Source organism: Felis catus, chromosome B4 (genome assembly GCF_018350175.1).
Source record: "Felis catus isolate Fca126 chromosome B4, F.catus_Fca126_mat1.0, whole genome shotgun sequence".
Lineage (NCBI taxonomy): Eukaryota > Metazoa > Chordata > Mammalia > Carnivora > Felidae > Felis > Felis catus.
Genome location: NC_058374.1, coordinates 134,542,564 through 134,570,503, shown reverse-complemented (window position 1 = coordinate 134,570,503; position 27,940 = coordinate 134,542,564). Strand labels below are relative to the sequence as shown.

General features: G+C 57.1%; 1 protein-coding gene and 1 long non-coding RNA gene across 2 annotated transcripts in view; one reads left to right on the top strand and one right to left on the bottom strand.

Moving 5' to 3' along the window:
• Positions 1–146: 146 nt before the first annotated feature.
• ZC3H7B (zinc finger CCCH-type containing 7B) overlaps positions 147–27,940 on the bottom strand; it is a 60,843-nt gene continuing 33,049 nt past the window's right edge. Inside the window, exons 6-23 of the mRNA XM_023257526.2 lie at positions 27,402–27,482; positions 26,529–26,585; positions 20,112–20,154; positions 19,375–19,568; positions 18,705–19,026; positions 17,686–17,744; positions 16,761–16,860; positions 15,162–15,323; positions 12,912–13,117; positions 11,741–11,841; positions 10,600–10,781; positions 8,328–8,413; positions 4,680–4,813; positions 4,402–4,507; positions 4,151–4,259; positions 3,753–3,886; positions 3,471–3,634; positions 147–3,082 (exon numbers count right to left, since the gene is read on the bottom strand). Of these exons, the coding sequence (XP_023113294.2) occupies positions 2,836–3,082; positions 3,471–3,634; positions 3,753–3,886; positions 4,151–4,259; positions 4,402–4,507; positions 4,680–4,813; positions 8,328–8,413; positions 10,600–10,781; positions 11,741–11,841; positions 12,912–13,117; positions 15,162–15,323; positions 16,761–16,860; positions 17,686–17,744; positions 18,705–19,026; positions 19,375–19,568; positions 20,112–20,154; positions 26,529–26,585; positions 27,402–27,482 (2,487 nt within the window). The 3' untranslated portion in view covers positions 147–2,835. The remainder of the gene's footprint in view (positions 3,083–3,470; positions 3,635–3,752; positions 3,887–4,150; positions 4,260–4,401; positions 4,508–4,679; positions 4,814–8,327; positions 8,414–10,599; positions 10,782–11,740; positions 11,842–12,911; positions 13,118–15,161; positions 15,324–16,760; positions 16,861–17,685; positions 17,745–18,704; positions 19,027–19,374; positions 19,569–20,111; positions 20,155–26,528; positions 26,586–27,401; positions 27,483–27,940) is intronic.
• LOC123386751 lies at positions 6,640–9,356 on the top strand. Its single transcript, XR_006601152.1, has 2 exons — positions 6,640–8,087; positions 9,056–9,356. It is a non-coding gene; the product is annotated as an uncharacterized LOC123386751 (long non-coding RNA).

Below are 27,940 nucleotides of genomic sequence, written 5' to 3'. Positions count from 1 at the left end.
CAGCACCAGGCAGCTCTGCCCCATGTGGACAGAGCAGCCCAGGCCCCTGGGCACAAGCTCCAGGCAGGGAGGAACAGGAGCGACAGAGGTCGGGGACAGAGGTCAAAGTGCACACGTTTATTTTCTAGAAACAAAGGCTAAAAGAATCAAGTTTCTTTCATTTTATTTTAAGAAGGACAAAAATTGTTATTAAAACATCTACATTATTATCAAGATACTAGACCTTATGAATATTTAATATTAAAGTGTGGTATTCTTAAATTTTTAATACACAGACATTTTAAAAGGACCATTAAATTGATTACTCCCCAGCTGAGAAATGCAGCGTCCCTCCTTCGCCCTACTCCAAAGGGATACTCACATTGGGGGCGCCTGCCCCCCCCCCCCCAATCACTATGTTTAAAGTATTGTCCCTGCCTGCTGGCAGTAGGCACGGGCCCCTGATTCAACTCTCCAAGCCTCCCAGTCAGGGTCATGACTGAAATAATCACCCTCATCCTTCAAAGTGTACTCCTGTCCCCAGGCTCCCCACCTCTGGCCCTCTTCCCAACCCTGTGGGGGATCCAGCTTTGGCCAGGCCAGGGAGCCCCAGATCCCAGGGGACCCTGGATGGGTAACATGTTGAAGAAGAAAAATCTGGACACTAATCCTATTCTTCTGGGCAGGAGACAAACACCAATCATTTTCTTTCCTGGAGCACCACTGCTCTCTCCCGGCAAGGCTGGAGTGGTCTGGAAACTGGGCCCAGGCGAGGCCACTCCTGCCCTTGCTGAGAAATCACCTCCAACCCATGGCTCCAAGTCCCCGAATCTGAAAAATCCCTCTTAATTACACACCAGGATGGCTGCATTTTCTGGCCAAATTCTTTATCTTTAGCCCTCATTAGAAGTGATTCCTTGGATACCACACACATATATAATATTATATAGAGCGATATATTTAATACCTGTGTATATATGCATCACGGGGGCGACATATATACACACTAAAAACGAGGCTGGTGACGACAGACTGCAACACCACGGATCAGGGAAAACAAGTGTCATTGACATTCACAGCCACGGCCCCCACCTCGGGTGTGGTCTCTCCTCCCCTCCAGCCACGCCACCAGCACGAATCTGCTGGCCTGCTGGGGGAAGGGGGCAGGGAGAAGAAAGGATGCATGCCACGATTACTGGGAAAGGCTGGGCAGTGACAGCAGGAGGAACAAGGTTCTCTGTGTCTGGGGTGCCCATAATCACATCATTGCTCACTATCGATCCTTGCTTGAGGAGAAATGAGGGGGATTCCATTCTCTTTGTCTCACCCCCCACCCCTGACTCCAGCTGTGGTCCCCGGTTCCTTCCGGGGGGCCCCACTTCTTGTGCCAACAGTGTGGGGCGTTCTGGAATGTCTCAGGAACCAGGGGAGGCCGGGTCTGCCCACAGTGGGTGGGATGGAGAGGAGGGGGTGCACGCAGACAGGTCAGACGAGAGGCATGGGAAAGGGCTTGGTGGCTGGAGGTAGGGGCCGGGGGTCAGCTGAGGTCCCAGGCAGCTGGCAGGGCCGGGAATCAGGGAGGGCTGGGACAGACAGGCGTGGCTGTATGTCTGGGTCTGGGGAGAAAGGGATGAGGGCCATGTTGGGTCCTCAAGAAAGAGGAGCTGTGTCCCATCCTAAAGTGACCCATGGTGCTCAGCGATCCTAGAGTGGCCCATGGCATTCATCTCCCTTCTCTCCACGTTCCCTGACCCCCACCCTTCCCCTTCTTCCCAGTGCATCATGCAGGAGCTGAGCCCATGGGTGCCCTGCCTGTTACCACCGCCCTGAGCTGGCGTGGGAAGCAACTTGCTGCTACACTTGCTACGACCATCCTCAGGAGGGGACCGTCCCTCTACAGGGTGCTGCCATGACCAATCCCCTGAGCCTCCCTTCTTCAGCCAACAAGTTCCACTGCCTGGAGCCCCCGTGGCGCACTGATTCAGAGACTGTCATATCCCTGCCAAGAGCCTGGAGGCTCCAGCAGACAACTGGCCCTGAGCCTTTTGACTAGTTTGCCTCTGGCTTTACCTTGTGCCGTGGGCGGGAGACCCTGAGCAGATCACCCCTCCCTTCCAGGCCTTAGTCTTCCTATCTGCAATAGGGGGGGCTTGAGTTGAGTCATCTCTGAGGACTCTTAGGACCTAAAGTCTACATTTGGTGACTCACAAGGGAGGAGGGCTGGGCTGGTGGCTGGACTGGAGAGGCTCTAGAGATCATCTAGCCCAGCCCCTCCCACTCTTCCAACCAAAGGGGAAACTGAGGCCCCAGAGGGCCAGCAACCAGTATTGTGTTCCCAGCTCCACCCTGGGGCTGCATTTTAAAGCTAATTGGGGCCGCCAGCCCTCTGTTGTGTACTGATCTGCCCCCAGGGAGGTGGGGATGAGGTGAGGGTGGGGCAGGGAAAAGGACCCTCCTGCTGCAGATTCAAGTGGGGACCCCAGGCTCCCCAGCCCTGAGCTTTGGGCCCCCTTTAGGAGCAGACAGAAGTTAAAGCTGTAGGCTGAAGCTGGAGGGGTCAGCCAGGCCCCTCCCTCCCCAACCAGGAGAGCGGGGGCTGGGGGTGTCTGCCCAGGGTGTTCCAGCAGGATGAGGACCCTGGGACCGCTTAGGGCTACAGCACACGCACCTGGGTATGCACACAGGTGGTGGGGGCAGAGAGGACGGAGGACGGACGGGGCCCCAGGGGGCCGGGGGCTGCCTGACGAGGGCGGCCCCCCGCCCCCAGCCCTGGCCTGCCCTGGCCCTCCTATCAGGACCTCTGTCCCCACCCCCGCCCCCTGACCCTAGGACTTCACCCGAGGCCCACAAATGGCCCTATTCCCCAGTGACAGCGGCAGCAGCAGGGGCTTCTGGGGCGGCACCGGCGGTGTTCCCATCCTCTTGCAGCAGGAAGTTGTATTTGCCAAAGTCGTCGTCCCGCGGGCACAGAAGCATATCCTTGCGGGCCTTGGCCAGCTTCTGCTTCAGCACCTCACGCCGGTCCAGCCACTCGGTGAGCTCCTCCTGCCCGTGCGCGCAGCGGCACTTGTCCCCATCTGGGCAGGCCTTGCCCTTCTGGAGCCTGCGGGCAGGCAGCAGGAGGCTCACTGCCCAAGCCCGAGCCCTGTCCACCACGGGCTGTGGACCTCGGGCCGGCGGCGCAACCTCCCCTCGCAAGGCAAGCCTTCCCCTGGGCAGCCTCGGTCCTGGTGAAAGCTGGCACGTCCTAGCCTCCTCGAGGATCCGCCTCAGGGCTGCAGGCAGGGGTCTGGCAGTTCTGAGCCCACCCCGTCCCTCCCCACCCTGCTCCCGCTCCCCCTGCTCCTCACATCCAGGAGCAGCTGTTTCAGGACAACACCCTCTGCGCGCTGTCTCCAGACCCCAGGCTCATCTCAGGCCCACCCTGCAGCCTGCCAGGCTCCTCCAGGCCCGCCATGCCCGCCCCACGGGTCCCGCCCTCCCTGGAGCACCTGTCGCAGAGCCGGAACTCGCCCATGGGGAAGCGGTAGGCCCAGCCGCTGGCGTCGCTGTCGGATGTGAAGACCTTCTCCTTGTGCTTCTCAGACTGGATGTGCTGCTGCCACTGCTTCTTGCTGTTGCTGTTTTTGCCGCAGAGCCAGCAGTGGTAGCCCATCTGGGGGCACAACCGCCGTGGGTGCCCGTTCCTCGCACCTCCGCCTGGACCGCTCTCCCACCCCACGCCCTCCCAGGTCCGGCTCAGACCCGGGCCCGCGCACGCGTGAGGGGGTTACCATGATGTCGGCGTAGTCTGTGGGCATCTGGATCTGCTTCTCCCCTTCCCGAGAACTGATTGGGGTCCCTTCCCCTGGTTTCCCTGGGTTGTGTTTCTTTAGCCACATGTCATAGGTCTGTTGCATGTCCAGGACTGGTGGGCAATGGAGGCCAGAGTGCTTGGTGAGAGGGGATTCTTCATCCGTTCTGCCCCACGACACCCCCTGGACTTGGGAGCTGGGGGCATCCCAGGCCTTGCGGTTGGGCGGGCACGGTCGGGGGCGGGGGGCAGGAGGAGGGCCTGGGTGGTGGCAAAGGGAGAGACAGCAGGTGCTCTTGGGCCGACTGATGACTCGGGGTGTCTGGCAGTGAGGGGACACTGGGCCAGGCCCCCACCCTGCCCAGTCTTCCCACTCACTCTTGTTCTCCTTCATGAATGTCCACATGTCCCTCTCCTCCGGGCTGTGTGCGAAGGAGCAGTTCCCCACGTACTGGCACTTGCGGCCGTTCTGCGCGTGGATGCAGAGCTGCCGGGTGGGCGCGGGGAGAGCCTGCTGAGCTCCCCTGGATTGTGTTACAGCCCCAGCCGGCAGGCAAGCCCTCGGCAGGCCCCTCAGCCCCCACGTCTGAGTTCCCACCACCACCCTGCACCCCACTCCTGGCGCTCACATCGTATTGCTGTGGGAAGTTGCGAATGGATGGCAGCGGCCTCACCGACACCCATTTCCTCTTGGCCTTTGACATCACCAGAAGGACCCGCCGCTCCTTGGTCCAGCTGTAGGGCAGAGCAGGGTGGGGGGGAGGGGGGGAGATGGTTGGGAGAGCTCAGGGCAGAGCCTCGGGCTGTGTGAACTCCACAGAGGGCCCCGGCCTCCTAACTCCCGACTCACGGCGCTTGGGTGGGCTCCCCACCCCCCACCCCAGCCCCCGAGTGGCGCCTGGCTCACCAGTGCCGGGCCTTGGCACTGCAGTACTTGAGGTCTTTGTCAGGCTCCACCACTTGCCCATTCCTCCAGCACTGGCCACACACAAACTTCATCTGCAGGTCGAAGGTGCTGGGCCCATGTGTCCGAGGGGCACCCTGTTGGGGACAGGGGCTGGTGAATCCACAGGCACCAGGGCTGAGGCCTGGGGTCTGTCATGCAGGTGGCCTCCAACCGTGTTCGAGCCACCTAGAGCCTTAGAATGAGCCAGTCCACTACCAGAGGGAAGTCACCTCCCCACCCCAGGGCTCATGGCCTCTCAGTGTGGGAGCCAGGCCTGGGACGGGGCTCCAGATTCCTGGCTGAACATTCTGCCTTATCCAGCTAGTCCCCGTGGGTCTGCTCTTTGCAGCTGCTGGCATTTCCCTGAGCGTGGCATGCTTTTGCACATGCTGTTCCCTCTGCCTGGAATGCCCTTCCTTTTTGCTTCAGGCTTATTCTGGAAACTTTCAAACCTCAGCTCAACCACCACACCTTCCCCGGAGCTCTGCTAAGTGGCAGCTGCCCATCCTAGGGGCTCCCACAGAACCCGAACTACCTCATGTTGATCAACTTATCTAGTTACAAGGGCCGGGCCTGTGGACAGCAGGGCCCAGGTGGGAAGCCACTTGCACAGCAGGGCCCAGGTGGGAAGCCACTTGCCTGCCGTGGAACAGACTTCTGGGCAGCCTTGGATTCCCTCCGGCCCCACCCTGTTCACTCCCCATCCTCTGCTCCAGCCCTTCCTTTGCAGACAGGAGGGCCTGGTCTTTTGCACGTCTGGGGTGGGGGTAGGGGAGAGGTGGGGGAAGTGGCCACCCAGCCTTGTCTTCTGCCACTTTGAACCCCTTCACCCAGCTATATTGGCTAACCTATGAGCTCTCCTGTCACCTTGAGCCTCCCTGTCCTCCCTGGAGCCTTAGATGTAGGGTTACCCCTCCGGGCAGCCTTCACTTCTCTAGGCTGGAGGGCACATGTCCCTTCCCATGGGAGTACTCTGTGTCCCTGGCACTACCTAGCTCAGGGACTGTCTTTGAGCAGGAAGGGGCTCTGTCCGTGTGTGTGAACTGAACCCTGGCCTGGTGCTGGAACACTCGCAGCCTGGCTCGGCCCCAGGACAACCCACATGTCACCCTGGTAACAAGGTAGAGGCATGTTTGTAGCTGGGGCATGGCCGGTGCCAGAGCGGACAGTAGGTTCTCCATGTCACTACTGATTTCTAGGTGTTCTACTGGATTCTTCCAGAAGCCTGAGGGAACTCATTTCACAGGTGGGGTAAGTGGGGACTGCTCTAATGAACAGCCGTGCCAGTTCACTGGCCTTCCCTTTCCACAACCGCACAACCTCACCAGCCCCTTGCTGCAGCCCTGGGGGGCAGGTGGGTTCGTTTCCACTTGACTGGATAGAAGCAGAGGCTCAGAGAGGTTACTAATCCCCCCACGGGTAAGTGGCTTGAGGACAGGGACCTGGCAAGAGGCGGGTGCTCATGCTTCTTTGTGGGATGGCGCCGCTATGGCACCATGGGCACTGGGCCTCAGCAGTTCCCACCCTGGCATCTCATTCTCGGCCTCACGGTGCTACTGGCCCTGCCCTCTGATGGCAGCCAAGCCAAGACCCCTCATGCCCTGGTCACGGCCAGGACTGGCACAGAAGCCCTGTTCCTGAGCCAGGCCCAAGGGTGGTATCCAGGGTGGGCCTTGGCAGCAAGAGTGGGTTGAAGTCAGTCATGGCACCTTTGGGCAGCTGGGCCTGCCCCCATCGCTGGGGACCGTTGCAGCAGCCCTGAGTAGGAAGAAGGGGTAGAGGTGGTAAGGACTCCGAGTTCTCTTAGAAGATAACACTGCAGATCCAACCTAAGCCCCTCACTGTTTTCCAGCCGGGATCCTGGCCAGGAGCAAAAAATAAACCACATGGCAGGGAGGGGGAGAGGGAGGGGAAAAGAGGATTGCACAGGAAGGGGCGGAGGAGGGAAACAGCCAAGAAGATGAGAGAGAAAGAAAGAAAAAGGAACAGAAAGAAGGACTAGGGAGAGAGAGGAGGGAAGTCCCAAGGGGGCCAGGCAACCCTGTCGACCAGCCTGCCCTGCTCCCTGGCTCACTGCCACACCCATGCTGGCCTCAGGAGGGGCTAGGGGCCCGGCCTTCTCCCAAGCTGACCAGTAGGTATGCCTGGCCTGGGGAGGGGGTCCTCTTGGATGGCACAGGGGCTTCAGCTCACGCTATCTCTTGGGCCTGAGATCACCCCTTCTGTCCCCACTGTCATCTATGGCTATAATGATCCCTCCCTCTTAGGGAAGCATATGAGGATCGGGATGGCACAGGGCCTGGTGCAGAGCAGGGACCCAGCAAGCTATAGCTTGGTCAGCTTCTGCACCCTCACACCTACCCTGGGAGATGGGAGGCAGGATTATGACCCCATTTTATGGGTTAGGAATCCTCAGGGATGGCAGGAATAGTGCACAATTGTGGGAGGGCAGAGTGAGCTCAGGACAAGATGTCAGAGAACCAGGCATTTACTCCACTAAGTGTGCCCCTGGGTGAGTCTCTAGCATGTTCTAAGACTCAGTTTCCCCATCTGCAAATGCCACAGCTCACTTCCTCAGGAGCAGGATGAGGATCAAAAGAGATGGAAATGATATAATCAGTAGGTGAAAAGTTTGAGGAATACCAGGATATTTACCTGGTCTCAAGGTATCTCCCCAGAATGTACTTATTAATTACAAAGGGGGAAAAATGTAACTTCACAGGAGAGAAACCCATATAGTAGAGGCACCTTCAATCAAGTGATCACCAGTAATGGGACAAATTGAGATGATGTGCTTCCTGATGAGTGAACTGAGAAGAACATCACCTCTGGGGTTTGAGGAACCATCAGATAATCCCAAATGCTTATTTATTTTGAGAGAGAAAGAGTGGCAGAGAGAGAGGGAGAGAGAGAATCTCAAGTATACTCCGAGCTGTCTGCATAGAGCCCAACACGGGACTTGATCTCATGAACTGTGAGATCATGACCTGAGCCGAAATCACGAGTCAGACACTTAACCAACCGAACCACCCGGGTGCCTCCGGCTGGACCTTTTATAAGACAGCCGCTCCTCCAAACCATCAATGTCATGCAATACAAGAAAGACTGGGGGACTGCTCTAGATTAAGAGACCAGACAGCACAACAAATAAATGCAGTGTCACTTGGGGCTTGGGGACAATTCACAAAATCTGAATAAATAGGACATCATAATCTGAATAATTACACCGATGTTAGTTCTGTGATGCTGATAATTGTACTGCGGTCATTATGTAAGACAGTGTCCTTATTTTTAGGAAATACACACTGAAGTTTTGGGGGATGATGAGGCATCATGGCTACAACTTATTCTCAAGTGATTCAGAAAAAGGTAGGTTATAATTGTAGATAAGTGTCTCTGTGTGGATGTACACACATACCAGGACAAAGTGAGAGTGGAATGTGGTAAAATGGTTCATGTCTGGGGAATTGAGAAATGGGTATACATGAATTCTTTGTACTATCCTTACAAATTTCTGGTAAGTCTGAAATTATGTTCAATTGAAGGAATGGGGAGTGGCCCTCAGGGGCCTGATGCCACCCCCCGCCCAGCGCCGACTCAGGGCCTTACCAAGCTGCTGCTGGCCTTCCCTGCATGGGCCTCCGTCTGCTGCCAGTATTTCTTGGATTCCTGGACAATGTCTTCGTGGGTCATGCCTGTGGAGGGCGGGACCACGTGCAGGCGTCCGTGAAGGGGCTCAGTGAGGAGAAAGGCGGGGCATCTCCAGGTGCCACGCCCAGGCCCCCACCCCCCAAGTGGGCCCTGCCACAGAAAGACGTGGGGTGCGGGGAGAGCACTCATGCTCTCTGGGCCTGTTTGTTCACGTGCAGTTGGGAATGCGGGACCTGCTCGAAGCCCTCCCAGGGAGCAGGACCAGAAAATGCAGCCAAGAGTGGGAAAATGCAAGAGAGAGGCTGGCCCTGTGGCATGGTGTGGGGGCTCTCCTGCCCTCATGCTGCTCCGTCTCTTGGGGCAGCTGCTCAGCACCCTTCCTCGACTTGAGGTAGCACTTCTACCTCGCTCAGTGGGGCCTCAGGCCTCCCTCCTGCTTGGCAGCCGCTAGCCCAGTGGCACTTAGGGCTCCGTGCCTGGCCCAGCCTGGCTCCCTTAGCTCATGGCGGGACCCCCGCAGGTCAGCAAAGGGCAGGCACCCCCTGGTGGCCCAGACCCTCCCACTCTGACTGTTGACGCTGAGCCCACCCTCTGAGGTGCAGCGTGGAGCCTCTTCGTGAAGCATACCCTGCTCCCATCCCCTCCGGTCTCTTTCTCAGACTGATTTCCTTTCGACCTTGTCCTAGGCCTCCTGCTCCATGGTGGCTGCTTGTCACTGGGGCTTACTCTGGATCAGGCACTGTCCCTGACACACACTTGCTGGCTGATGAGTCCCAAATATTCCAGCCCAGACCTCGGTGGTGAACCTCCGGGACCTCCACCTTCCGGACCTCCACATCCAGCTGCCTGCTCAACATCTCCACTTCCCACACCGAGCCCTGCTGTGACCCCCCAAACCTGCTCCCCCTACAGCCTCCCCTTCTGAGAACGTGGCCACTCCGTTCTTCCAGTTAGCCTGGTCAAAAATCTTGCAGTTGCTTGATGCCATCCTTTGTCTCATGCTTCATATCCGGTCCATCGACAACTCCACTGGCTCCACCGTCAACGTATCCCCAGAATCCGATCACTCCTTCCACCCTGCTGCTGTCACCCTGGCCTGAGCCACACCTTCCCTGGGCCCCCTCTGTCCACCCTCACCCCTGTATTCTCCACCCAGTAGCCAGAGCGAGTTTTTAAAAATACTGATCAGATGCTACCTACCCACTTAAACCCTCCAGACCCTGCACATCCTATCTAGAACAATCCTAACTCTATGTATGGCCTAGAGACTTGTACACACGTGGGTCCTTACCTACCTCTCAGGCCCTCCTCCCCCCATATGCTCAGCCACTCGGCTGTCACAGACAGCTTTTCTGTACCAAGCTTGCTCCGGCCTCAGGGCCTCCAGCTTTGCCATTCCCTCTGCCAGGCATGCTCCCCTTACCCTTCCTTGCTCAAATGCCACTCTCCTCAGAGAGACCTTCTTATCCCAAATGCCCCAGCCTGAGTCCCTCCCCATCCCATTGCTCTGCCTTACTTTCCTCACAGCACTGAGCACATCTGAAATTACATAACCCTATTTCATCAACTCTAAGAAGACATCAATTGTTAGATGCACCATTATTTTATGTTACACCCCCCAAATGCTAATTAGATTACCACATGCAGTGGGGGATGGGGGGTATGTGCATCCTCGAACAGATGGAATACGGGATTTATTACCTACTTGTTGCACTGCCTGCCTTGCCCCCACTTACAGATATCAGATGTTCTCTGAGAGCAAGGACCTCGGGTAGTCTTGCTCGGTCCCTGACACAGAGCAGGTGCACTCGTCATCCTATTAGATGAATGAGTGAGGGAGTGATATCTTTTCATCTCCTCAGCTCTGAGGTGGAGATTAGGATCACCAGTTCATGGATGAGCAAACGGAGGCTCAGTGAGGGGGAACTGACCTTGCTGATGACCAATCAGGCAGCCCGGCTCTGCCCCCTCTCCCTTTTCCATATGTGTTTCCCCCGGCATGGCTTGGATAGGGATCAACCCAGGACCCTCCAAGTCTGGAAGCTCCCCAAGAGCAAGGCTTTGTGTCCTCTGTGATGTCTGGGGAGCACTGGCTCCTGCAGAGGCACCCCTTCCCCCGCTAACTGCCCCTCCTGAACTCGAGTCCCCCTCTGCCACCTGCCACGGGCCGGCCCATCCACCCTCAGCCAATTGTCGCCGCCCTCTGCCCGCCCCTGCCCAGCCCCCTCACCAGAGTACTGCTGCAGCAGCCAGACTTTGAGCTCGATGAAGCTGTGGGCGAAGTGGCAGCTGTCCTCCCGCAGGCAGCCGTAGCGCACCTCATGGCGGCACACGTCGAACTGGAAGTGCTCCTGGAACTGGCGGATCTTGGAGTACTTGAGGGAGGTGGAGCGGACGATGTGCACCAGGCACCTGGCGGGCACGGGGGCGGAAGGCACAATGCAGTCTGCAGCCCCAACACCCCCTACCCCCACTGCCACTATTCTGGACAGGGCCAGTCTCCCCAGTGCCGGGCAAGCCTGCAGAGAGAGGCTTCTCCCTGGGTGTTCCTGCCCTATTAACCACTTCTAGAACACAACACCACAATAGGCAAGACATGGGGATCCTACACTCGGCTGTATGCTTCTCCCCTGGCCTCAAGGCAGGGCCAGCTCAAAGGTGGAGCTGCCAGCAGGAGGACACAGATGCCACCTGCTATGAGGCTGGGAGAAGGGAGGGCCTGTGGATGGGGGAAGGGGCAGGTTCCCCAGCTCAGTGCTCCAGAGCCACTCCTGCGGCCAGGGGAACGATCATTGAGCATCTCCTCTGGGACAGGAATTTTAATTACGCTCACAGCAACCCTAGCAACTTTACAGACAGGGAAACCAAGGGTTGCACGCAGGGCATAAAACAGGCATTGATCAGGCTGGGATCTGAACCCAGGTTTATCTGACCCCAGGGCCTGGACTTTATCATCCATGCTGGGGCAGAGCCAAGGGAAGAGGGAGCGAAGGTTGAGTGTCAGACCTGACTCAGCCCCTCCCACTCACTGTCCAAGGCCAATGTCACGACAGTGGAGGGCACCAGATGGGAGTCAGAGATGTGGCCTCCCACGTGCCTGTTGCGTGAGCTACTCCCAAGCCTCATCAGTACAACAGAGACTGTGTCTCCTCCCTCATAAGACAGAGGAGACCATTCAAATACCCGAGAGAATGCCTGGAATATAGATCTCAATAAATGGGGTTTCGTCCTTTCCAGGTGGATGCTGGATTCTGCCCCTTGCCTTGACGCCCTAAGTCAACCCTCTGGCCTCAGCTGCTCCCCAGGCACCTGAACTACCCCAAGTCTCTGTGTGCCCCTGCTCCCAGGCCCGGGCTGTGAGTCCCACTCACTTGTTGTTGTGGAAGCTGTGCTTGGCAGCCAGGTTGGAGCAGACAGACGGGGAGTCCTTGGTGCCTTTGCTGATGATCCGGGGCTTACTGTCAAAGCAGATCTGTCCGGGGAGAGGGTGGGCTGGGACCTGGCATGGCCACCCGGGGAGGGACAGACTGGGTCCCTGCAAGCCCTGCCCTGAGTCAGGGGAGTGAGAAAGGGAACCCCAGGATCTGTGGCCCCTATCTCTCTGGCTCTAGCTCACAGCCTGGACTGTAGCTCTCGCTGGTCCCCCACCCCAAATGCCTGGGGCGGGGGGTGTAACTCCCATTCTCTGAGCCCGAGTTTCCTCAACTGTAAACTGGGGTAACCATGCCCGCTGTCCCATGGGTTCACTGTGAAGCTCAGAAAGGACATAACAGAATGGCGAGTGCTTTGAGAGCACATGCAGCTGCCAGCTGGGAGCGGTGATTCCAGGCTGACTGCTCTGAAGGGAGCAGCTGGTCCACCTGCTCTAAGAGCTGGGGGGAAGGGCCGGCCATGCAAAGGGTCGGGGTTGGGCTGAGCTGCACCAGCAGCCTGGATCCGGAGCTCTCACTCCACAGATGTGGGCCTGACACTGTCACTGCCCTCATCATGCTCTGATCGGGTGGGGGGAAGCAGGGGGCCAGCAGGGTCATCTGGGGCAACTCAGGGGAAGGAACTAACAACAACTTGGTGGCGCTGCTGGGATCAGAGTGGAGCCTCGGAGGGTCTGAGATGCAGAAACACAGGGAGGGTACTCCCAGGACAGGGGGCAGCCTGGACACAGGCAGGGGAGTGGGTAGGAAGCTGTAATGGGCATAGAGTCAGCACAGTGAGACAAGGAGGTGTGGGGAAGATGAGTACTTCAAGCCCCCGGCGCCAAGCCTGGCCTTTGATGGTCAGAAGGAAAGAGGGGGTACGATTATCTCTCTTTCTGGGCTCAGTTTCAGCCTCCCCCAAATGAGGGGGCTGGATAGGATCTGGGCTTTAGCATGCTAGGGTCCAATGGGCCTTTCTGACAGTCCAAGGACCTACTGATTCTAAAGTCAGGCCTCCCAAACCCACGGTCCCAAGACGAACATTTTATAATAGAGTGTACTGGGGAGCCCCTCCCCCAGCCCCGTGTGCGCCATTGACCGTGGAAGTGGCAGGCGAGTGGGCAGATACCTCACAGAGGAAAGTGAAGATGCCCTGATGCTCCTTAAGGAGCTTGGCGATGGTGAGGCTGCCACGCTTGACGCCCCCCAGCGGGTCAAAGAGCAGGTCACGGTTGAGGGTGCCCTTCCGCTCCTCTGTCCACACGTCGATCTCCTCCTGATGGTAGGCGAAGGTGCAGTTATCCCCGTACTTACAGTCCTGCTTGTTAATCATGTCTGCAAAGAGGCAACAGGACACACGTTCTGCCAGGCGGGACGGCAGCCCGCAGAGCTCCTGGGACCGCCACTGCGGCAGGCCAGGCCCAGGTTCATCTCCGCCACGGCGGGGGTGGGGGGGGTTGGCCTGCTCATCACAGGACTGGGGAGGGGTCTGGCAGCAGAGCTGGGGGAAGCCCTTCTCAGGCCAGGTCCCTTCTTTGCTCTGCACCTGTGTTGGGGGAGGACCTGTTTTTCCATCTACAAAGCACGCAGTTACCCCACCCCACCACCTCACAAAGCCGCCTTATGTGGGTCAGGCAGGATGAAAGGAAGGATAAAGGGCTTTGGAGAGGAATACAAGCCTCTACATAAACAGGAGGGGTGTTTCTCTTACTATTCACCAGGAAAATACCATTGGTTAAGGGCCTAGGCAGATTGGGCTGGGATTCCCTGGGATTCCTCAGCTGTTGGTCCCATAAACAGAGAACTGGGCTGTTGTGAGGGTTAAGTGAAATAATAAATAAAACCCCTGGGGACCAGGAGGGCCTGGCAGGCTCAGGCGGTAGAGCGTGCGACTCTTGATCTTGGGGTTGTGAGCCCAAGCCCCACGTTGGGTGTGGAGCCTACTTTACAACAAAAAACAAAAAACCGAAAAACTCCCGGGGACCAGGGAGCTGGGAGGGCAGCAGGCTCACAACCCAGAGCCCTGCCATTTCCTGGGGGCAGGAACTGCTTTTCTTCCTTCCTCTCCCCTGCTCACGCTCTAAGTCTGCGCTGCCCCATCCTGCTGCCAGGCTGCAGACACACGAGGACAAGTGAGCCGGTGCACAGATGATCACCACCGGCTGCTCTGTGCTGGAACCAGTCCTGCACCCCTTGGGGAGCCCTGCAGGGAGTGGCTTCCTAAGATCTGGGTGCCGTTTGACCAAGTTCAAAGGAGTGTGCAAAGGAGTCAGGATTCAGTGTATTTGGGGGGTGGTTAGGGCAGAGGGGGGGACTTGTAAGGCTCACAGAATTTGGACTTCACCCACACTGGCCAGGGGACAGCTCAGGCCTTTGAGCCCAGGAGTGACATGTCCTCAAGATCCTGCTAGGAGGACAGCGAGCTGGTCCAGAAAGCCTGGGGCTACTGCCATGAGCTGGGTGGGGGGACAAAGGCAGAGCCTCCCAAAGTCTCAGTTTCCTCACGTGGAGTTGTGAGGAGTGTGATGGTGCGTACAGAAGGGTGGCACGATAAAGCGCTTTACAAGGTCATGACTGTTCATGCAGTGCCACGTAGACTGCGCCAAGACACTTGGTCGGGAAACAGAAGACCCCAAATAAGGTATGTGACAAACGTCCGTCAAATACTGGCCAAATCCACATGAGCCAGAAGTGAGGAAAATGACAACATAAGCAGCTTCAAAAGCTACTATTATCCATTCTATGTTAACTGACTAGCATGTAAATAAAAACCTAAAAGTGATACTGAAAAAAATACATAAATAAATAGGGGCACCTGGGTGGCTCAGTCGGTTAAGAGTCCGACTTCAGCTCAGGTCATGATCTCACGGTTCGTGGGTTCAAGCCCCGCATCGGGCTCTGTGCCGACAGCTCGGAGCCTGGAGCCTGCTTTGTGTTCTGTATCTTCCTCTCTCTCTGCCCCTCCCCTGCTTGTGCTCTCTCTCTCTCTCACAAATAAATAAATAAACTTAAAATAAATAACCAAATAAATAAAAGCTATTATTCATCAAGCCCTTTACTATGTGCCAGTCTTAGATGTTTTATGTGGATTCTCTCCACATCTTTCCAACAGCCTTTGCGACCCTGCAGTGACAACCACCACTCTCTGTGAACTGCTTGACCCTCCCACTCAGTAGGGGCTCCAGCTGGAACGGAACATCCCGAATATTCCCGCCAGTCTGTGGAGCTGTCGGGGTGGGGAGCTAGATGCTCACTCTGGTGTGGGATTCATCCTCGGTGAATGGCCACCCGTCTACCCGTGATGAGGGGCAGAGCCCAGCTGGGCGTGAGAGGAGCGAGGCCCCGGCTGTGCCGCCCACCCCTGCCGCAGCCCACCCACCTTTGCACAGGTAGTAGGAGCCCACAAAGCTGGTCTTGGTGGGCCGGGGCCGGATCCGCTTCCAGGTCTGGTCCTCGGAGCTGCGGAGCCGGCCAAGCAAGATATCACGCTTGCACTTGTGCTCGAGGCCCTCCCGGTAGGTATAGTCACCCGCCCTCGGGCCTGTGGGTACACGTGGACAGAGACGAACTTCAGATGTAGAAATGAAGGGTGACAGTGGATGGGCCCAAGCCGTGGGAACTGGACTCCTGCCTAAAAACACACCTCCTTCACCTGGGCTTCCTGCCAGTTCCTGCCACACTCTTCCTGGCCACACGTTCCCTGGAGGCAGGTTGAGGGGAGGCCCCCTCCAAAGCACCCTTTCTAAGGCACCCAGCCCCCTTCCTGACCCTCCAGTGAGCCAGACATTTTGTGTTTCCCTAGAAGGTGTCGTGAAGACAGTACCTGGCAGAGAGCAGGTCGGCCCCTTTCTGGTCCTGCCCAGCGTGGCACTGCCCCGATTCACCCTCCCCCGCCCTGCTCCTGCCAAGTCTTCTGACGCAGAGCCTCCTCTGCCCTGACAGTGAGGAATCAGCCCTTGTGGGGACCCCGAATGACCTGGCCGGCACCAGGTGCATAGCAGTTCATGGGGCGTTTGTCAGCTTCTCAGCGCAGGGGCAGCGGGCGTGTGGACTGGGGAGGCAGTCCGAGGTCCTTGTGAGGAAGAACTTCGGCGTGGGCATAGCCATCCAACAAGATGGCGCTCTGTTCCCCACCCCCGCAAGCCCCTGGGAACTTTGGTGAGATGACTCTCATGGGTGACATGTACGTGGCGGGGGGATGAAGGGGGATGTCTTGTAGGGGGTAGACGACAGCAACTAGACAACCTCTAAGGTCCTGTTAACCCTAATACCCCTGAGACAGAGAATTCTAGACTGCTAAGATTGTTAACCCTGGCATTCTAAGAGAGTATCCCATGAAAACTTCAGGGCTTCTGGCAAATGAGTCTTAGTCTAGAATTCTGAGATTCCAGGTGTGCTGAAAATGGTCTCTAGGCATTGGGCATGTATTCCAAACTTCTGTAGCCTCCCTTGGATTTGGGAGCTGGGGATTTAGGAACCACATTTCCCAGACTCCTTTGCCACCTGGGTTCCAGGCAAAGTTTGCATTCGCCAAGGAGATGCAGTGGTGAGAAGCGGACCAAGAGGTGGAGGTGGAGTGAGGTGTGGGCCAAGGTGTCCCTGCAGCAGCCGGCGGGCCTCCACTCCATGGCCAGGAACCAGCCTCCGGGCTGTGGGCGGCTGTGGTTCAGGCCAGAAGGTCCAGCGGCCCCCCGATCGCTGTGTGGAGCAGCACAACCCGACTCTGGTCCTCAGCCTGTGGAAGAGCAGCCTAGAGGCCAGTGGAGCCTCCCAGCTTCCGCTCCTCCAGCCCTTCTAGCAGTTTTGAAAGCCCAAACTCCCATGTTCTATGCCATCCAAACTCCCCCGCCCACCTGCTTGAAATACCCGGCGGGGATTCTGTTTTCCCATGCTTCTGACGGGTACACGAGGGTTCTGTTATTTTGGGATGTGATACTCTCCAGGTTCCCAATATCTCTGGACAGAGGGGTGACATTACCTGTTTTAGGGTAACAGAGTTGGCAGGCCTGCTTGAACTCGTGGGTGGCAGCCAAGGGGTTCTTGATGAGCAAGGCGGTGTTGGGCATGGAGGGCTCTGGCTGGGATGGGAGGAGGGTGGCCATCTTGGGCACTGGACCATGGCCAGAGCCACCAGGGCCAGCCTGGGCACCAGAGGCTGGGGGACTCCGTGACCGCCCCCCGCAACCCACCCAAGATCAGAACTGTAGCCCAGTACTACCCTGCTACTTCTCCTACCCTCCCGGGCAAGGAATTCCTTGTAACATGATCCAAGAATCTATAACATAGGGATCAGAATACCCTAGTGGGGGTACACGGGTGACCGTGACCTTGGCCCAGAATCTTCCTTTGAGCAAAAGCCCAACATGAAAGCAGAAACAGGAATGGCCTGACTGGGACCTGTGCACATGCCCTCCCCACTCCCAGCCTCTATCTCCCAAGCCCCCAACACATCAGCAGATGGGGAAGGAGGCAAGACTCAGAGAGGTTAGGTTACTTCCCGAGGGCCACACAGCTTGTGTCTAGGCTGAGGCCAGAGTGCAGAGCGCAGGCTGTCTGACACCTGCTCAAGTGCTCTCCTAAACTCAGAACCTGGCTGAGTCCCGAGAACAGGGGTGTTACGAACCCCGGAGAAGTTACTTAACCCCTCTGAGCCCCAACGGCCTCTTCTGTCGGACAAGGGTTGGGCCGTGCCCTCAGCTCACCCTGCCAGCAGGCGGCTCAGTCCAGAAGGGCTAGGAAGAGACCATCTCTGGCCCATCCATTCTGAGGGTGCCTCTCCTTGGGAGATGCAGTACCCCATCTCATGCAGAAGGCTCACCCCTACTTTCAAGCCCACAACCACTTCCCTGCCGCCCCTGGGAGGGCCCAAAGTGGCTGGTTGCGGATCTGGGCCAAGTACTCACCGAGGGGGCTGGTTTCTGAGTACCACTTGGGGGACGATGGTCCTGGGACTTGGTTTCCTCTGGGCAAGAAAACACAGGGGTCACCTGTTCTGCTCTGAAGGGCGTGAGAAGCCCTCTGAGGACTTCTTTGTATGCATTTCTAACTTGTAGGAACCCCCCAGGCCACACATCCACTCCTAATTTGTGCTGATCCCCTGACTCTACTCTCAAGACCACTGCCCAGGAACAGAGAAGTGTCCCAGCCTGCACATGTCTATCCTGTGCTTACCTGCTGTGGTCCCCACTGCCCCTGGGAGAAAGCCCAAGCTCTCAGCTTGGATCAAAGGTCCTCTGACACCAGCCTCAGGTCTTCAAGGCCCTTCCCCTCTGGTTGACTACTCTGCTTGTCAGCGAGTCTGTCCATCAGGAGGCCTGTATCCTATTGCTCTTTTAAGACCTTCTCCTTCAAGACCTCGCTCAGCCATTACCTCCTCCAGGAAGTCTCCTCTGACCCCAGAGCTGAGTGAAGCACATCTGTGCTCCTGCAGCCTCATGGATCCCCAAGGGATTCATCCCCTGGGCTAGGTCCAACTGTCAGAAAGCTGGTCCAGTAAGGGCCCAGACAGGTCTGCTTCCTCTCTGGGTCCCTGGCACCCAGCTCAGAGTGGTGATGAAGGAGCTTGCTTGCAGGCTCGCACTGCTTCCCCCAGCCTCAGGAACATCCCCATGGGATCCTACCAGCCTGCCCCAGAAGTCTGGGCAGAGAGCAACATACTGCAAGTCTGGAGTCCTGGATTATCCCAGCTCTGCTGTTTGATCTTGAACAAGACACCCAACCCCTCTGGCCTCAGCCCCACACTGTGCTGAGCACTGCAGGAGACATAGCAACTCAGAGGCCATTGTGGCTCTGGACCACAATGGGGTGAGAGGGCTTTGGCCGAATAGAGCCATAATCCTGATTCCAGTCTCCAGAGATTGGCGACGTGGTGGCACTTGAACAGTCAAGGGGGTGGGGGTGAATGTGCCCACCCAGGTCTCACCCACAAAGGAGTTGGGCTTGTCCAGGGAGCCACGGGTCGACCCAAAGCTGTCGAGGGCATCCAACCGGGTATCCGAGTATGGCAGCAGGTCGAGGGAGTCCAGTGCGGAGCCTGGGGGGTCGAGGGCATCCAGCACAGAGGCGGCCAGCTTCTTGGAGGGGTCCATGACGAGGCCAAAGGAGGCAGGGGGCAGTGGGCTGGAGACGGGAATGGAGCCACCCACTACAGGTGGCAGCAGTGGGGTCCCACCGGGAAACACGGGTATCAGCTGGGGCAACTCGCTGGGCACGCCGCTGCCAGGCAGGCCTCCCTGGACCAGGGACTGCGAGGTGGGGAACAGAGGGAGGGGTTGGAGGAGAACTCGACCACCCAGGCCTGGGCAGAGACAGGCACTGTGGACCCCAGGCAAGCCAACTCCTCTGTGCCTCAGCCCAGAGCCATCCCACGAGTGGAGCTAAGGATCTTTGTGGTCCCTCTGATTGTGTATTCTAGAGCTTCAGGTTTGTACCCCAAGCAGGTCCCTTTCCCTCCCCAGGCCTCAGTTTCCCCAACTGTGACATGGGAATGGGACCCTCCCTCCACCCCTTGTGGGACAGGTGATGAAGGTGCTGGGGCCCTGGGGAGGGGGAGGGGATCAGGGGAGCAGAAGAATGGTGGCAGCATGGCTCACCAGTGAGTCCAGGAGGGTGTCCAGCTCCGGACCAAAGACATCCCCGTCGGAGAAGTCGTCCAGGCTCTCAGTGCCAGGGAGGGCCCTGCTGCTGCTGTCCAGGGGGGCCAGCAGGTCCAGAACGTGAGGGAACAGGGGCATTGTGGGGGTAGAGGGGAGGGGGGCCGGGGAGCCTCGCAGGTCCACGTAGCAGTCTGTGGATGGGAGGGAGGGTTCAGTAGCTGCAGGGGGTCCTGCTTGGTGCGGGGTGGGATGGGGAGGTGATCCAGGGCCCTAGGGTTCTCCTGGAATACTTTCCCTCCTTTCCCTAGCTCCTGTCAGGAATCCTGCCTGTCCCGCCCACCTGACCCCATGCCTGGAGGCTCAGTCATAGTGAAAGAAGGCCTCTACAAAACAGGAGAGAGTCCTTCAGTCCTACGGTATCTCTCCAATGGGCCTGGCCCCAGTGCCTGAATATTGTCCCCCTGGGCTAAGCAATGCCCTCTCTAAGGGACACTTTTTAAATGTGACTCTTCCCGGAAGCCAGTGAGGAAGAGAAGGGGACTCTCAGTTGGGAGAGGGGCTGGCCTGGAGTGGAGGACATGAGACCAGTGTTACTTTACTGTGTGGCAGACCCCCCACCCTCCTCTCCCTGAGGGGGAAACCCCAGGGCAGGGAGCCCTCAGGCCCAGGCTGGGAGCGTCTGAGCCTTCCTGGGGTCCCATCTCCACCCTGTCCCCTCAAATCAGGGACACTACCTGTTTCGATGTCATCTATGGACCCCAATCCATTGGAAGTTCCCTGTGGGAAGAAAGACACAGAGCGTCAGGCAGACATGGGCTGGGAAGGCCATGGTACCTCCTCCACGGTACCCCACCTCAGTGACCACTGTTGGTAGTTTTTAAGTTTACTTATTTTTGAGACAGAGAGAGAGAGAGAGAGAGAGAGCGAGCACGAGTGGGGGAGGGGCAGAGAGAGAGGGAGACACAGAATCCGCAGCAGGCTCCAGGCTCTGAGCCGTCGGCACAGAGCCCGACACGGGACTCAAACTCAAGAATTGTGAGATCATGACCTGAGCCGAAGTTGGGCACTTAACCGACTGAGCCACCCAGGTGCCCTGGTATTTTTTTTTTTTAAGTAGGCTTCACACCCAGTGCAGAACCCAACGTGGGGCTTGAACTCACAGCCCTGAGATCGAGACTTGAGCTGAGATCAAGAGTTGGATGCTCAACCGACTGAGCCACCCAGTTGCCCTATTGCTGGAATTAAGCACGGGTCTGGACAGGCAAGAGTCAGGAGGCAGGAGTCACACAAGTCTCACATCTGCCCTTTGCTGGAGGAGAGCCCCGGACAGGGAGAGATATAACCTCTGAGCCTCGGTTTCCTTACCCATCACAGCATAGGGTCCATACCCCGGGCCGGGTGGCTAGGATTTTACTGAGCCCTCCTACACCTGTGCCCTGCGTGGATAGTTTGCAGCTCTATGACAAAAGTGCCACCCCTCGAATCACCAGTGTCACTCCCCCAATTACAGCCCCAGGCCGAATGAGCCCTGGTGAGATTCCACTGCCACTGGTGGAGCTGCTGTTGGAGGGAAGGCTGGGCCTGAGCTTGCTCTGTGGCCTTGCCAAGTTCCTCATCCTCTCTAGGCCTGTTCCTTTTTCTGTGCAGTAAGGATAATACAGTCGCCCACCTTCTAGGACAGTTAGAAGTTTGAAATCACTTGACATTTGCATAGAACTCAGAACAGTGCCTGACACACAGGAAGTGCTCTCTGTGTCTGTCAGGAGGCTGGCCTGGGGGGCCTGGGTGTTTTCGCTCACCGGCCTCCACATTCTGTCCCCACAGACTCGCCTGCCGCATCGTCCCTGCCTGGCGTCCCCCTCTGGCTGTGGCCCGAGTCATTTCTCGAGCCTGGCACATCCTCCCCTTCCCCAGCGGGGCCCCTGGGTGACCCCACGTTCTCTGTGCACCCACTGAGGGAAGCAGAGGGACCAGAGCCTCACTGCTAGCCACGTGGCCCCGTGGATCTACGGTGGCACCAACAGCAACAAGATTTACCCAGGGCCCTGCCTCACGCCAGGCCGGGCCCGCAATTTACAGCCAGACAAGCTCAGCCCTAGGTCCAGGTGCCCTGAGAGGTGTTCTCCCCCACACAGAGGAGACATTGGTCCAGGGACGCGGCCACTCCGGGGCCAGAGAGGGGCTGTCTGACCCCAGCCCGGGCACCTGCACAGAATACCTCCTTCTTGTGCCCTGGAGCCTGGCCCTGCACGGAGAAGTTGTGCCGTTCAACGTCCGGGGCGGGGCGGGGGTTGGCTGCACAAACCAGAGCTGCCGTGCTGGGTCACAGCTGCTACTCCCACGGGAAGCATATGAAACACGTGAGGTGGGGACAGAGGTGCCAGAGGAACGTCTCTAGGGACGGCCGTGCGTCTCCCTGCTCGGTGCTGTCCACGGCTCGCCGGGGCCCCTGCCAGCCACCCAGCTCCAGCCCATCATCTCTCCCTGCCCCTTCCTGCTAGGGACACTCAGGTAGCAACGAGTATGGAGCGCCTCCGCCCCGGCGAGCCTTGTGGCTGTGGCTGTCACAAAATGGCAGGCCCTGGCAGCTCTCCGGGAGGTGGAGTGGCCACTTCAGATAAGGGTGTGCTCAAGACCTGAACCAAAACACAGGCCCGGCTGTAGCACCCGGCTTCTTCCGAACTAGAACTAGTCTTGTGGCCTGGGATACACGTTTCTCTCTCCTGCCGCTAGGCCTGTGCTCGAGCTGTGTCTCTGTCTTTGAGTTTGGCTCCCTCCTCCCCAACCAAGGCTGCCTCGCGTTCTAATCTGTTCCTAGAACTCACGGCCTTCCTTGTGTCTCGCCCTTCACGCTGCCGACGGGAGCGCTGGCATGGACCCTGTGCCTGCCCATGTCGTCTCCAGGTCGTAAGAAGCTCCCGGTGGCTGCAGCTCATGAGTCCCCACTGCCGGTCACACACGTGGAATGACTTACTGGCTGAATGACTGGGACTCCTGGGCTGGGGACTCCTGCCAGGATCCCCGCAGCCAGGCTCACACACGGTGTGCGTGTCAAGCTTCCGGGTCAGGGATCTGGCTGGAACGTTCCCCCCTCACTACTCTGTGGAGCCTTAGGCCACCGTGTGTGTACGTATGCATGTAAGTACGTGGCTCCGTGTGCGTGGTACGTGGACTCAGAAGCGTGTGGATGTGACTGGGCGTATGCACGTGCGTGTGTGCATGTGGACACGTGCAGCACCACGTGGCCCACAGAGGCAGGATCTGTGGGGTCCACTCTGCTTGGGCTCCTCACAGACCCCGACCCCCATGGCCAGCCCTGGCCCCTGTGCACGTGGTGGGGGCCCCAGCACGGTTGCGGGGATGTGGGGATGGTTTGGCAGGGGCTGGGGTGCCCAATGCCATGCGTAGCACCATCTGTGGTCCCCTGGTTGCAGACTCAGTGGACACTGAGGGCAGGCCCTTGTGGAGCCGGGCATCCCTGACCTGACTCCGAAGTGGTGCCAGGCAGAGGCACTGAACAGAGGAAGCCATGGTCCTGCTCTCAGATGAGCTTGTCAAGGAGCTGACACACACACACACACACACACACACACACACACACACACACACCCCATCTGGTGCGTGAGGAGGAGGTGAGGAAGGAGAGGGAGGGCAGATCTAGACTGCAGGGGGCCCTGAACGCCAAGTAACAGTATCCGGAGTTATTACTTCTAAACAGATGCTTTAATTAATAACCACTGAGGGTCTCCATGCTGGGGAGAGACCCATGAGGCCTGGCTGTCAGAGTTCACCCTGGGGGACAAGAAGGGGAGGCTAGCCCAACCTGGAAGACTGGGATGTGGCCTTAACCAGGGCAGTCACTGTGGGAAGAGAAGGAAGGAGCAGGGATACCCCATCACGTACCTAGCCAGGATCACCCCAGAGTAGTCCTTTAAGGTACAACATGTCACTATCAGCAGAAAACAGAAGGGAGCCCCCGTTGCTTGAGCTCTAGGAATGAGGCAGGAGCCCTTGATACCCAGGAACTCTGAATCGGATTTGCCTGGGGGCTCCCGGGTGGCTCAATTGGCTAAGCGGCTGACTCCTGGTTTCAGCTCAGGTCATGATCTCTTCATAGTTTGTGAATCTGAATCCACATCAGGCTCCACACTGATCAGCGCAGAGCCTGTTTGGGATTCTCTCTCTGCCCCTCCCCTATCTGCATAGAAGGAAGGAAGGAAGGAAAGAAGGAAGGGAGGAAGCTAGCTTTAAAAAAAAAAAAAAAAGGAAAAAAAAGATCTGCCTGAGTAACTCCCTGCCTCCCTAAACCCTCTAGAAAGAGGAACGAGGAGCCCTGCACAGTCCTCTCTAGCCAATATGGCCTCCTGGCTGTTCTCCCCACACACTGGGCACACTCCTGCCTCAAGGCCTTTGCACGACCCATTCCGTCTGCCTGGTCCCCCAGACCTCCTCAAGGCACATCCCTCACCCTCAGGTTTTTGCTCCAGTGTCTCCTCGCTGAGGGCTTCCCTGCTCACTGTTTAAAACTGCAACCCCTCCCAATTGCCCCAGCATTCCCCAGCCCCCTTCTCCACAGCACTTGTCACTTTTTAATTGTTGTCTCCTCTTGTTAGACTGTAAGTTCTACAAGGGTGGGGCTCCTTGACTATTTCTTTCTCGGCTGTATCTCCAGTGCCTCAGTCAATTCTATGCTGGGCACATAGGAGCCCTCAATAAATCCCTTCTGAATCAGGAGCACCCGAGTGGCTCCCTTAGTTAAGTACCCAACTTTGATTTTGGCTCAGGTCATGATTTCCCTGTTTGTGGGATCTGTTTGTGTCAACAGAGCAGAACCTGCTTGGGATTCTCTTTCTCTCTCCCTCTCTCTGCCCCTCCTTGCTCTCTCTCTCTCAAAATAAAGAAATAAACTTAAAAAAAAAAAAAAAAGGAAAGGAAAGGAAGCAAAGTATCATTTACAAAAACAAAAGAAAAACGCCCTTATGAATCAATGAACTGAATCAATACTCTTCCCCTCTAATACCTTCCCAACACTCCTGTGACAAAGACTCACCTCACCAGGGGGTAGGTGGTCTGGCTTCTATCTAATGTTCCAGCCCCACTAGTGCCCTGCCTCCCTTCCTCTGGGTTCCTCCCATACTCTGAGCTCCTCCAAGCCTCAGGGCCTTTGCATATACCGCCCCATCTGAAATGTTGTTTTACCAGCACCCCATGCACTGCCTACTCCGCAAACTTCCGGTCTCATTTTAAAGGTCACTGATGCCCAGTCTAAATCAGGCCTCCCTATTCCAATGGCCCATGGCTCCCCACACGTTGTCTTTACAGCTTTCATGATGGTTTGTAACCAGAAATAATCAGGCTAGTGTCCATTCGACCTGGACTGTGAGCTCTTTGAGAGCAGGAACCACGATTGTTTTCTTTTCCATGTACCTACTCCAGGCTCAGTGGACTCAGACAAGTCACCCAACTTCTTGGTTTCTCCTTGGTAATAGCGGTAGGCAGTACCTCCCTCAAGCAGTGTGAAATTATTTGCAATTGTTCAGTCAGTCAGTCAGTGTTATAGTCTGAATGTTTGTGATATGTTCAACGAATGTCAAGTTCATATGCTGAAATCCTACGCCCCAAAGTGATAGTATTAGGAAGTGTGGCCTTTGGGAAGTGATTAGCTTGAGGGTGAAGCCCTCATGAATGGCATTAGTGCCCTTATAAAAGAGACACCAGAAATCTCCCTTGCCCCTTCTGCCATGTGAGGTTCCAGCTCGAAGGTGCCATCTGTGAACCAGGAAGTGGGTCCTCACCAGAAACTGAATTTGCCAGCACCTTGATCTTGGACTCCCCAGTCTCCAAAACTGTGAGAAATGAATTACCGTTGTTTATAAGCCACGTAGTTCACGGCAATTTGTTAGAACAAAATGCTATGGTTTTTTTTTTTGAGCATCCAGCATGTGCCAGGCCCAATAATATTTGGTTATGATCCACAAGGAGGGCTGTACGGGCAGATCCACACTGGTCTCCCTCAGCACCCAGGAGTCCCAAGGGCAAGGATGTGCCTAACTCAGCTATGTTCCAGCTCCCAGCCCAGGGCCAAGAAGGGGTCCCCTGGGAGTTTGCTGAGTGAGTGAATGAAAACCCTTAACGCTAAGAAGGCAGGCGGGCCTGCTGCTGCTTTGCTGTGGGATGTTGGCCAAGTCCCTTCCTCACTCTGTGCCTCAGTCTCCCCTTACATACAAGAAGGCAGGACACCAGCCTCCACCAGCGCTCTTAGAGCCCGTCCCTGGTCTTCCAAAAGGCGTCGAAGTCTACCTGAGCATGTGTGGTGAGCAGTGGGAGAGTCCAGTGTGTGTGCTGGGCCCTGGCACCACCCCGAGGGTGAGCCAGGTCTGTTGGTGGTGGCACAAGGGTCTTGGCCCCGAGGAGTGGGGACGTCCCAAACCCAGGGTAATGCTGTAGTCTCAGGAATTATTACTCCTCAGCTCCCTCGGTGCCACAGTCCTCCGGGTATACTCCCCTGTTCTGGGCGAGGGACAACACCCCCGTTTCACAGCTTTAAAAACTGAGGCTCAGAAGTGAAGGTTCTGCTCAAGACCACAGCTTGGATGCTGTGGGAGTCTCAGGTGTGAGCTCTGACCCCCACTTCTGTGCATCTCCCTGGCAGTTGCTTAGGCAGGGGTATCGGGAAGGGTCTCAGTGGGGGGTGTATACTTGAGCTGGGCCTTGAAAATGAAAAGGCAGAGAAAGCAGGGTAAGGAGGAGGGGAGACATTTGAGACCCAGAGGCCTAGATGCAGAATGGCCAGCGAGGAGGAAAACAGCAAGAGAAGGGTGGGGGTGAGACTTCCCTGCCCATAGTGGCCGCGGCCTGTCCCCACACTCTGCCCCTGTGGTCACAGGAGGCCCCTCTTAAGAGGTGGAGGTGCTGTGCGTCCCAGGGGTGTTATTAGTCTGGTCCAGGCCCAGGCTATCCGCCAGGTGCATGGCTCACATCAGTGGGGGCTGGGACAGATTGAACCCAGCCCTTCAGTCTAATGGCCCAGGATCCACTGCTGGGGGCATGATACCCCAGAGAGTGAATCCAAAGCTCTCATGAGGGATGAACTAAGACAGGTTGATACTGGGGGCAGGGAGGGAGGCCTGGGGTCCCAGCCCCCATCCTACCTGATCCGCCAGGCCAGCTGCAGTGCCATTACTGAGCAGAGAAAATGTTTCCAATTCCTGCAGGGATTAGAGAGGTGGGAAGAGATGAAGGTTTGGGAAAGATGCTCAGGGTCCCATCAATTAGGGCAGCTGAGGGGTCCCAACACAGGCAGCTGGCGCCCATAGTGCCCTAAGGCTCCCTGCCCCAAGGCCTGTCAGAAGTTACCTGTTCTCTCTCTGGAGCAGATTTGGACGTTTTCGTCCTGTAACTGTGACCTGGCAGAGGACGGACCTCCACATACATGCTCCTACTGTGTGCCAGGTGCCACATCAAACATTCTTTGATTTTGATGATCCGCCCAGGAACCCCCTGAGATGGGCATAATTATCCCCATGTTCCAGATGTAAAAACCACAGGGGGGAAAGAACTAACTTGCTCAAGGTCACAGCAGACTCTAGAGCCGTACCCTCTCCTACATGCAGCTTCCTGGCATACAATAGGTGCCAAGTGAGTAAGTGTGGATCTAAACGAGCCAAATAGATATCTGCACCATACAGAGGTTATGTGAGAACATGAGGCGGAAAAGACACCGGTGTCATCTCAGGCCATCTCGGGGGTGCTTAAGTCGGCCAGGGCAGGGGAAGGAGGAGGTGTTAGCAGCTGGTGTCTAAGGTGAATTGGAAGCTTTGACTGTTCTCTCCTTTTTCCGAAAGGTTCTGGAAGTCAGTCCAGGGCTTTCGGCCAACAGAGAGGGAAGATCACCTGTTATCATTCCTCTCTGGCCTGGCCTGGCCCTGGCCACCCTCCCCCACTTCTCCCCAGAGGTGCCTGGGCTCCCTTCAGACCTCCCCGTCTCCACCCCCATGGACTCCCAGCACCCAGAGCCCACCTACCTGGGGCCTCTTATACGCTTTCCGAACTCGAAGCCCAAGCTTCTGAGCCAGCTCCTGACCAAGCTGAGTTACGCTCTCATCCTGCAACAGCAAGACACAGGGTGGAGGGGGTTAGTCTGCCCTAGCTCACGCAGCTGTGCTCCAGAGACCTTGAACAGCACTGCAGGGAAGGGGTGGGGGGGGTCTGCTGTTACCCCAAGTTCTACAGATGGAACCAGCCGAGCGCCCCACCCCATGTTACTGACAAGGAGGCGAGGCCCTAAGAGGGGTCACTGGCTGCCCAGGTCACACGACTAGCATGTGGTGGGGCTGAACCAGAACCCACGCTTCCCTTTTTCCCTTTCACTGTGGGGAGGGGAAAGGAATCATTTTTGCTTTGGATTTTAAAATTATCTTTTTCTTTCTAGGGGCACCTAGGTGGCTCAGCCGGTTAAGCATCCGACTTCAGCTCAGATCATGATCTCATGAGTTTGAGCCCTGTGTCGGGCTCTGCACTGACAGTGCTGAGCTGGCTTGGGATTCTCTCTCTCTCTCTCTCT